Source organism: Buceros rhinoceros, unplaced genomic scaffold (genome assembly GCF_000710305.1).
Source record: "Buceros rhinoceros silvestris isolate BGI_N320 unplaced genomic scaffold, ASM71030v1 scaffold20237, whole genome shotgun sequence".
In the NCBI taxonomy this organism is placed as follows: Eukaryota; Metazoa; Chordata; class Aves; order Bucerotiformes; family Bucerotidae; genus Buceros; species Buceros rhinoceros.
This window is the reverse complement of record NW_010420769.1, coordinates 3048-14270: the sequence shown is the minus strand read 5'-3', so window position 1 is coordinate 14270 and position 11223 is coordinate 3048. Positions and strand designations below refer to the sequence as shown.

General features: G+C 48.8%; 1 protein-coding gene across 1 annotated transcript in view; it reads right to left on the bottom strand.

Annotated features, from left to right (window-relative positions):
* LOC104496333 (structural maintenance of chromosomes flexible hinge domain-containing protein 1-like) overlaps window positions 1–6418 on the bottom strand; it is a gene marked incomplete at its 3' end in the record, with an annotated part of 17959 nt that extends 11541 nt beyond the window's left edge. The window contains exons 1-6 of the mRNA XM_010139428.1: window positions 6349–6418; window positions 5808–5969; window positions 4372–4454; window positions 4141–4271; window positions 2330–2444; window positions 2062–2181 (exon numbers count right to left, since the gene is read on the bottom strand). Of these exons, the coding sequence (XP_010137730.1) occupies window positions 2062–2181; window positions 2330–2444; window positions 4141–4271; window positions 4372–4454; window positions 5808–5916 (558 nt within the window). The remainder of the gene's footprint in view (window positions 1–2061; window positions 2182–2329; window positions 2445–4140; window positions 4272–4371; window positions 4455–5807; window positions 5970–6348) is intronic.
* Window positions 6419–11223: the final 4805 nt, after the last annotated feature.

Sequence of the window (11223 nt, the reverse complement as noted above, 5' to 3'; positions counted from 1 at the left end):
CAGGAATGTAAACTGCATTTCTGAACTCCCATCAGCTGTGAAAAGGATTAAAAAACAGAACAGGAAAAGAATATAGAACACCCAATGCCAAATGTCACAGAGAACCAACGCTCACAACAGAAGCTTCAGATTAAAGTCAACAAACGGAGAATCTGACATCCCTGATCCCACCACTTCCAACTCACTTTCACAAAGGCATTTGAAGTGTTCAGTCTAGAAATGTGTTTAATCATGTGGCTCTGTGGGACAGTCACCCATCAGATTGAACTAATATGTGCACGAGACATAAATCTTCTCTAAGAAAACCAAGTCAGAAAAAAAAAATTGCTTTTAAATGGAGAGGCTGCTTTCTCTAACGGAAATGGAAGACACAGGCTTTTGCGGAGGAAGAGAAAGGGTGAATCCTCACTTCCAGCTGAAATACCCAGTAGTCGCTCAGAAAAGGAAGCTTCTGATTCCAGAAAGGGCTGATTGATTGCCGTATTCTGGGTGGATGCACTTGACTTGTAGGAGAGGAGGTTTCTAAGCTGTGCAGAAACACGTCAGTGATGTCATGCTTCATGCTGGACTAGTGGGTCACCCTTTACATTTCGTGCATCCAGAGAAGCTGTTCTTAACAGAAAGATGGAGATCTTTCCAGCGACTGCCATCAGCTGGTCCAACGGAGCAGATACGCTGGAGCAAACGCAGCCACCTGCCCGGTTCTGCAGGAACGCAGGCAAAAAGGAAACACATCACTGAGCCGTGGAACGTTCATCTCCTACCGAACCGCTGGGTGTGACGTTTGTTAGCCAAGGGTGTGCTGTTCAGGGAATCAAAGAGCTCTCCTCAACCAACGGGAGAATGTCCCTGGCTGTGGGAACTCTCACCAAAAAATCACTGTGGTTCTTCAAACGCTTCTGCCCGCGCGGAGCACGGCCTCCTTTCAACCTCACAGCCCTGCTGGTCCCATCCAAGCAAGCGGCTGATTCTGGGGCAGTGAGGAGATCACAGGTTCCAAAGAAAAGCCAGCGCTGCTCAGTCCTCACCTCGGCGTGATGTGACCAGGGACCTAGAAGCTGCGCACCAATGCTGAACAAGTCCTGTACAGCTCAGAGTGGAAGTTCCTCCGAAATGCTGTTCCTGAAGTCTCTGCTTGCCTTCCCCCTGCAGATGACAAACCACCACGGCACCCTCCCCCACATTCCTGGCCCCCATCTCAGCTGGAGAAGCAGTCTTTCCTCATTGGCAATACCACATGGTGCAGGGCAGCGAGTGCAGTAAAGGCCCGATGTCCACCCACAGGAGACGATGGGCTGGGCTGGGCTGCCGTCAGTGCCGTTGCCCTGCAGTGTTCTGGCCTTGTTCCAGGGGGTCTGAGGTTTGATATTAACCACATCTTGACTCCTCTGCAAAAGTAACTTCTTTACCAACTCAGTGCCTCCAAGATCCAGTTATTCTCCTCACTCTGCAACTTCTCTTGCTGCCATCATACTCTGGCTCACCCCTTCTTGTTCCTAAGAACAGTTCTTTCCGGTCTTCCTCCTTATCTTACAGCTTTTTGCTTCAGCTTTTCTTCTCAGGAAAAGCATCAGGACTGTTCATTTTAGTTTTCAACTATATAGTCCATTTCACCCACAAAATTAGTGAAGGCTTGTGAAACCACTGGGTTTTGTCAGTCTGGCTGGACTTTTCTCCCACATGCAGGATAATTCTTCTACAGACCCCTAATGTATTCCTCATACTACAGAGAACAGACATTTTTCTTGTTTCATACAGAACAACCAATCGCTGTTCTTAGAAAGGTATTTTCAAACACTTTTCTTTTGCAGGTCTGTCAAACTGAACAGCATGTCTGTCCTTCCAGCTGAACTGAGAAGGGAAAACACTCACACACCAACAAAGCCTTACGATACAATCTCTTGGAGTTTCCCACTAGTGCCTCTCACACTCCAGGGCGCAAATGATTCCATGAGACGAGGGTCTCCCCAGGTGGGTATGACAAGAGCGTTACACAGCGAAACCATGTTCACCCGGGAAAGGCTTCCAGTTCAAACAGGAGAGGGTTTGGGGGTGCTTTACCTTTCTGTTTCGGATGTATCCACTATATATCGCCTCTCTGTTTTTCTCCTTCTTCTCAAAATCCTCTTTAGAAAGGACAAGTTCATGAACATCCTGAGACTGTGCAGGTTTGCTTATCATCTGATTTTATTAAAGAAACAGTAGTTAAAAGCAAAATAAGATTTTAAAGGAACAATAATATAAAAGTTTAACGCTGTGATTAAAAGCGAGGACAGTAACAATCTGATTAAGTCAAGATGTTTTCGAATAAAGATTGACATTTACTTACCCTGGCAGACTGTCCAACGAAGAACACCGCTTGTTTGCCTCCAACTCCAAAATACGAGATGTCACTGTTCAAACTACGAGGCACTGGCAAAGGCCGTACGTATCCTGAATGGTCACTGAGAGTAAAAGTGTCTTCAATAAACTTTCTCAAGAGAAAAGCCATTTAGAAAAAGAAGCCTCTGATCTCAACAGCCTGTATTAAATTCTTCCCGTAGTCTCTGTTCAAAAACCCCTTCACTTTAGAGCTATCACAACTGCAACGTTAAAACCTATGTGCCTAAAATTCTTGATGTTTTCTTTTAAAAGGATGACGAGAGTTAACTCGTTCCCTAAGTCATCTTATAAGACATTTCTGTCCATTCCAGCAAACCGAGTCTTAGGCAGTCATACAAGTTCAACCTTTTTATCTGAGTGACTCTTCTGCTACTATCTATGTGCAATTTTTTTTACACTGAAGTTCACATGAAAGAGAGGAAAGTATTTGGCAGGGATCAAAAGAAAGTATTATTCTGCAATCTCTTCTCCAGTGCTATCAGGGACAGGGTCAACAGGCCTGTGTGATGGGTGCTGTGGTGACAGGAGGGGACACGGTTTCAACGGTAGAGGCCAATCCCTCAACACTCTCCCTTTGACCATGGCAAGGTACCACCTGTGCAGCTGCTGCAGGTGGAAGTGGTGCACAAAGCATGCCTGATCGTTCTGACATCACCCCATTTTTGAGCTGAAACAGGATTAAATGCAAACCAGCTACCAAAAAACGCAGTCTTGGAGAGACCACGTACGCCACCAGTAACTAAACCCTGTGTCCTTTAAGTCAGCTTTGATGGATGAACAGTGTTACCTACTCGAAGCAAATGGCAGGACAAACACCTGTTTGTAACTCCTGCTACTAAATTCACCTCCAGCCACGGCAAAAAGGGGTGAACTCCGTCACCAGTGACGAGGTGACCAAGAATCAGGTTTTACGCACTTCCATCCCATTCTTGGACATCTATTGGTTGTTCTGTTTGGAGATGCTTCCAATGCAAAAAACCCCTCCTCAGCGGTATGAGCACTTTCCAGTGCCCCATTACTTTTCACACGAGTTTCTCACAGGACAAACCAGTTGTGACTGGGGCTGTGACCCTCATCTTCACATTTGCTATCCTAGGCTAAAGGCACTGGAAAAGCAATTGAAGCTCAAGAACTGTACCTAACTGCTCCTCTGGAACTTTCTACGCTGCATTTAAGGCTGGCTGTGCAGGCGGCAGGTCTCTTGAGAACAGATTCAAAACTGTAAAATGAATTCATATAAGCAGCCAAATCCATCATAAACCTCCACTTCCTTCTTTAAATGCAGAACATTTATTTTGCCTAGCCTCCCTCCAAAACCACACACGTCTTTAGGTGGAGTTTTGCATTACACTGCACACGACAGAGACATGAAAAAAGAAAACCTCACCCAAAGCCCTGTACCTGTTATTCCAGTAGCATAACGGACACCAAGTTCACCGCTGAATGGCTTTCAGGAGACTGTCCTACAGAGACACCTCTGCACGACAGAGAATGCCCCTCACTGCACATGGCAAGTCAAAGAGAGCTTAGAGAAGGCTGCGAGAACACAGCAGTGCTCCCACCGCAGCGCAGCATTCAACGAGCAGTTTCTGTTACGAAGCTTCTCGATTTCCCACATACAAAATGTGTCTACTTACACGGAATCAGAGAACGACAGGTTTTAGCTAAGGGTCGGTCTAGAGACAGGTCTTAAAATGATATTCTGTGAATCTTCTCTGAGTTTGCTATTTGTTGTAAAAATAACGAAAACTTTCTAACCTCTCGAAGTCACCTTTCCTGGTAAACTTTGACAATCTGTACACGGCCCAGTTGTTAAGCTGCTTTGAAGTCATTCCTCTTCCATTATCGATCACAGCAACAGCTGGTTTTCCTTGGGAGTCATCAAATAACTGTTTGAGGGGAAAAAAACCCCAAAAAACTGAGGAGCATCAGGAAAAAAAAAGGATAATGAAACTACACCTGACAAGCAGTAGAATATGTCTATCTTACCAACTTTATCTGTATGCTCCGAATACCAGCGTTTCGGGAGGTAGCTGACAGAGAATTGTCAATCAACTCAGCGAGGGCAAAAGCTAAAGAAAGTGAGGAAAAACAACCCTGTTACAGCTTTGCTCTCAAGAGACAGCACTCGGGAGGCAGACACACACTCACAGGAGTTTCTCCTGAGCAATTAGAACACATACCCTACACAGACAGGAGCTCAGCGCTGTCAGAACCATCAGTGTTATGTAACATCTTGCTTTTAAAAAGTCCCACAAAACCCCTCAAACCGCTTTGGTGCACACACTTCGTGACTTGTTTCATCACTGCATCTCTCATACCTCTGTTGATGGCAAGGACCCACCGTTGGAAGTACTGAGGAGCGGCAATGAACTAACAAGCTCCTTACTACGAGAGAAACTTCTCCATCACTAGGAATGAATTTGCATGACCCATATGAAAGTTCAAAGTATGTAACACTTGGACCCATTTAAACACTGAGGGAAGAATGAACTTGAAAAAATCTGAATGGAAATGCTGCACAACTTCCAAAATTGGAAGTTTTTCGTCTACACAAAGAAAACTGTAAAAAGGGCTGAAGAAATGAGTACCTACGAGCAGAGCTCTGCCAGGTACGTGGCAACAGGCAGCTGAGAGTGCCAGCCGAAGGAGCCTGTTCCCCAACGGCAGCCCTGAGCCCTCACCTAACTGAAGCTGGGGCAGGGAACAAAGGAGGTGCAGGAGGAGGGAGAGGGCAGAAGGAGACCTTAAAAATACAGTTGCTATTTACAGACATCGTTGATCGTTCTGAGACAGAAATCACTGTGGGGATGGTACAGTGCTTGAACCTCGATCTTTGCATGGTTTCCTGTACAATTTTGAGCGTCATGTACCTAAGATGCGTGTATGTAAAAAGTAATCAGAGCCGCAGACAGAACTTCCCACACAGGAATCCATTTTTTCAATCAAACAATACAAAACACCGGTTACATATCGAACACACCAGTCAGGTAACAACTAAAGCAGCTTCTTTCTGAAGAAACACTTGCCCTCATTGGCAAGTCAACCCCTGTAGAACCACAGATGGGAGAGCACACAGAGTTCTCCGGTGGCTCACACAAACACTGCTCACCAAATTCAAACAGAGTCTGCTGGAAGCGCGGGAAAGAAACCCCTGATCACACGAATGCTGGCCTGTCTGGACGACATCCACAAGACCATCCAGACTAAAGGCATTTCACTTCTGAAGTATCCAGACTTCCTCAGAAGTGTTTGCAGAGGTACCTCTGTAAACCTGGATTCTGACAGGGCCATTCTGAGTCATTTTTAAAGGACACACTTGTGAAGAGCGTACGTAGTTTCTCTTTAAGAGTTAAGGCTGTTTTTTCCACCAGCTGCATTCGCACAATCATCATTTCCACACTGTCACTTTGGCCAGTACTTACGCAGAGGGTTCTGCCCCTCGCTGGCGTAGTACTCGTACATGCCACTTTTGACCAGCGTGTCGTAGTGGGGCAGGAAGTCGATGCGCTCCTTGGTGGCCGACAGCAGCATCTGATCCACCGACTGCAGCAGGTACAGGGTAACGCCATCCTGCACGAGCTCGCCTGCAGCAAAGACACAACTTTCTGTACTTTCTGCACTGTCTGTCGACTGCTCAGCACCCCAGCGACAACACTGAATTTAAAATCTTTCCACCTTTCCAAGCTTCACGATGCGAGATTTCCCAGTGACCACTATTTACCTGCCCTTTCCTCCTGCCTCGTACACAACTGGCGATGGAAGGTGGGACCTCACCGTGTGTAACTGCCATCACACTAACGAGCAGTCATTAAAAACCTGGTTGTGAGAGTCAATTCTGTAGCAGCTCTTGGCAAACTCTTACAGGATTTGCATTTCCAGCGAATTATTGCATGTCACAGAGCATAAACAATCATCACCCATACACGCGACAGTCGTATTTAGTTTGCCATCTAAGGTACTTACTGAAGGTGTTTTCTGTAACTTCCTTCCTGTTGGTGGTGGTGATGACAAAGTTTTCAGCAGCAGCTATGCCAAATGCCTGCAAAAACCAGAGGTTATTCAGTTGGGGTAACTAAGTCCTCCATCCAGCGTTCAGCTAAGTGAAAAAAGAAAACAAAAAGCAGTCTTCGTGTCCGCTGTACCACAAACCACCGAGCAGTGACCAAGTATTTTCCCCCTATTAACTCAGGACACAGTGTAATTCCAGAACTAATCTTCATTTACTTTCTTGACTTCGCCAAACCGGTCTCTACTAGAGTGCTTGGGTTTTTACGAACAGGAGGAATTTTGAGGAGGAGGTAACTGCCCTGAGGGCTGAGGAACGCGACCCAACTGCCCTACTTCAGACGGCACAACTGCAACACCAACGGTCATGATGTAGAGGGTGCCCCAGATTTAACTGTGCTCTGCGAGACACTAAACCAACCCAATACTTCTCCATGTTGGAACACCCATTAAATCTTTGTCCTTCAACTGTACCATACCTTTAAAAAAGAAAAATAACCAAGATTTCTTTGAGAAAATTCCTTCCCATTAAAACTGCGAAGTATTTTCTCCTGAACCTGAACCACCTTTGTCACTTTGCTGCCTCCAGCTTCTGAAGCTGTAGCTCTGGGCTGTGTATCCTGCTTTCTCCATTCACTCACCTGCCCCTACATCTGCCCGCGTTTTCGCATGCTGACAGCCCACACTAATCTCTTCCTCAAAGAAACGAGCTAAGCGCCTGTATTTTCTCCTGCCTTTCCAGGTCTTTGAAACTCAAGCAGAAGCCAGCCCTGGCCTGGCTTAATCCCAACCACCCTTCAGTGCTGCGGTCACCGCTCGGGCGGGGGCTTTCCGCCCTTCCAGCCACACTCCTCCCCGAAGCTCCTGCGCTCCCTGTAGCAGCTTGCCCTCATCACTTCCCGCACCTCTTTCTTTCCATCCCTCATACTCGTGCCCACAAAAACATTTCTGAAACACTGCTTGAGGTTTCTGCTTTCCCTCTTCCCGTGACCTTCTCCCTAGCTGCTGCCACGCTGAAGATAGTTAGTATCCGTCAGCAAAATGAGAAAAACTCTCAGCTCTCTCACAGCCCCTGGTGCGAGAGAAACAGACTGAACACCAAGAGATTGGTGCTCAGACTTCAGGGTCTGGAGCAACGATCATCTCTTAACTCTCCTCTGTTCGGATCACTTCAGCTCAACCTCTCACATTACCTAGATTTCCACAGCAAACCTGTGTGGGAAAAAATAAATTGCTTGGAGCAAGGAAAACGAGATAGAAAAGATCTGGATCCTGTAAAGCTAACAGCTACCTGCCATCTGAGGGGAGTGGTTAACACCCAATAACCCAGCGGGAGAGATAAGCATCTCTTCCCTCCAGGCATAATTACAGCTTCTCAGCCGCCTTCTCTACCTCCCAAAAGCTCTCTGCTCCCAAAGACTTTTGAAGAGCGGAATCGGCTCTAAGGCAGCCGCAAGTCAGGATGAGGCTGAGCCGGGAGGGGGTCCTCTCTGCGCCGCTCCCAGGCTGCCACTCCAACATAAGGAACTAGGCAGCTTCAGGGACCAAGTCTGGCCACCCTGACTGCAGATAACCTGTTTTTCTCGTCTGTGCCAGAATTTACGAGGCGCATCCTTTGTAAATTTGGCCAACTTAGAGACTTTCTCCATTTGAAAGCTTCACTTGTATGCACGACCCATTCGTTTCACCTCCTCCTTCCCTCTGCTCTACACTCTTAGTCATGCCGGTCGCTGTCTCTTCCTACTGCGCCAGGCAGCAGCGAGGTGGCTTGCACAGTTGTCCCGTGACATGCGTGTGGTCTCCAGAAAGAGGAGCTGGTCATCCCTGAGTAAAAGTGAACCTGCTGGGTAATTTACTTTAACAGCTGATAACGTTCCATTTGATTCTGATGAACACTGTTTGGGCAAGCGTTTCATTTCTCACCAAGATTCTCACATGTAAGAGACATCGTGGTACCTTCTGCCGACTCGGTAATCAGTTAAGCCGAGCACTGTGCCCTTCTTCAAGGGAGCAGTGAAGATGCACCCAGTCTTTAACTTCAGAAGACACCCTGGACACGCTCCAGCCCCTCAATGTCCTTCCTGGAGTGAGGGGACAAAACTGAACCCAGGACTCAAGGTGCAGCCTCACCAGTGCCCCCAGTACAGGGGGACCATCCCTGCCCTGCTCCTGCTGGCCACACCCAGCCCTCTTGAAGCGAGGGCCTCAAAACTGCACACAGTATTCATGGTGTGGCCTCACCAGTGCCCAGTACAGGGGGTCCATCCCCGTCCTGGTCCTGCTGGCCACACCAGTGCTGGCACAAGCCAGGATGCCGTTGACCTTGGCCACCTGGGCACACTGCTGGCTCACATTCAATCAGCTTGTCACCAGCACCCCCAGGGCCTTTTCCACAAGGAAACAAAACACATGCCCACAAATGACCGAGCATCTCTCAGCAGCTACGGCTCCTTCAAAGGGGTCTCAGCTTCTGTTCTCTTTCACATATTTGCACTTACTCTCAAAGTAAATTCTGCTGGAGCGTGATATGAGCAGGTGCCACGAGGCTCGCCTGCCTAAGCCAACTGCAACAACCAACAACACCAAGTCAACACAGACTTCGCCTCCAGATTTACCGCCTGCCTTGGAAGAGGCGTTCAACAACCAAACGCTCAACCTTGCGTGTGTGCGGCCGCAGCCTGCAGCGCCACGGCTGGCCTTGAGGCGGTGAGGGAGGGGGAAACGATGCACCTCAGGCACAGACTCGCTGCTCTGCTCCCAGGGCTCCTCCACTGCCACCATAAAACAACCACTGCTGGTGCCAACTCCTCAACTAGAGGAATGGAGCCGTCTCTCACATGACGGCCGCAAAGAAGCAAAACCAAAACCACAGCATCGTTAGAGAAGACCTCTAGAACGCTGGGTCTCCTCCTGCAGAAACCGTTCCCAGCAGGCAGATGCATGAGAAGGGTGTGAAGAACTGGCCCCAGCGCCTGGCAATGTAGCCAAGGGACAACAGAGGCCCCTTCCACAACGGGTCCCCAGCCCAGTTCCAGTCAACACCAACCTCTTCAGCAGACCTGCACTGCACCAGTTCAGAGTCGAGAAATCCAGCCATGGCATTTCCAGCGCTGCCCTTTAGAGCCACTCATGTCACCAGACGTACCCACACCCCGCAGCTACCGACTGCGACAGAAGGCAAAGCAGCCCGGAGTATTGCACGTCCACCCCGCGGCTGCTTTGTGGGAACTTGTTCGGGACTCTGGAAAAGGAACCTAAGCACTGTGTCCGAACTCAGAGAGACCCGTAGCTCTCTGTAACACCGTGTGTGATTCATCGAACGCCACATGCTCTCTGCCAGCCTCTCCCCTGGCAGATACACGTCTGTCAGCCAGCTATCCCGCTCCAAGCCATGTTAAAAAGTTCTCAGTCCAGGCAGATAGCTCCTGGAACAACACGTGGATGAACCCAGGAAACACGCTGAAGGGAAAGGATTTCATTCTCAAATCACAGATTTTCAAGCCCATGGAGTCACCTCTATCGAAAGGACGAACTGCAGAAGACGCCTGCAGAGCCTGACGTGCCCTGTCCTCTCAAAAGCTTCGCTGTTTTGGGAAGTTCAACGACACACGCCTGAAGGTTTACAAGGAGCCATCAAGGTCAGGTGTTAAGAGCTGAGCAGAGGGTCCAACAGAAGCACTAAGAACATTGCCATCTGCTGAGGCCCAGAAGCAGCAGAAGTTGTTGAAGTACCAAGAATCCGGAGGCCTCTCTTCGACAGCAAACCCCACTGGGTCACACCTCGGAAGCTGCGCTGGGATAACTCATGCTAAAGGCATGCGGATTGTCGGCACTACCCGCCCCAAACGAGAGCAGGGACCCAAAAGCAGGCGCCTTTTCCAGCTCAGCCAGCACACGGAGAGGTCGGCACACCGTCCAGAGCAGCAATGCCTCACAGCAGCGTTTCACGCAGCCTGAAACCCAGCGTGGCGGGTTTGGAAAGAGCTCACAACGCTGCTGCCTCCGACACGCACAGTGTCTTCCCAGACGGAGGGCAAACCCGGGGTGTGCACATGCAGCATGTCTAAAGTGTGTCTGCTCTTCGGACGACACAGACTCTTGAGGAGTGAGGAGACGAGCACAGGCTTTACGGGACAGAAACGTCACCGTGGCGAGCAGGGGGCGTGTCACGACTCAGTGCTGGTACTGAGCAAATCTGCCAGAACAGTGTCCGGGGCAGTCACCCAAACAGCTCCTCCATACTTCCAGGAGCCACCCTCTGGGGACACAGACAGCAGAAGCAGCCAATATTTTATCTCTGATCTCAAGTAATTTCATTATACATCATTTATTAGGTACCAGCAGGCAAATATTCACCAAAACAAGAGAAACCTCACTTCTTTCTTGAGTTTCCACCCCAGCTGTGCTGCTCCTCCCCACCCCCTCTCAACGAACACCCCTTTTCAGCCCTCAGCCCATTCACGCAGTGGAAGGTATTTTGGAGGACTGGCAAAAGGACCTGTTTGGGTAGCAGGCAGGCTGCCAGGATTCCACGGGAAGCTCAACAGAAGAATAAAGGCAAAATATTTTGCTTTATTGCCATGTCTGAATTTTATGTATTTACTTAAACTGCCAATTAGGTCACAGCTCTGCCCCTCTCAGGCGTGGCTTTGACAGCGCTCAAGTGGAACGATCAAGCGAACGGATCATCCTTAGTTCAGAGGTTCCTGAACTAAGGACTGCCACTGCGAGGAAGAAGAATAAGGACCATATATGCTCCAGACCACTTTAAAATCTTCCCTCTGACACCCCCACCCCCGCCCCCGCCCCCCAGAAGGAAAGGCTCCTTCATCA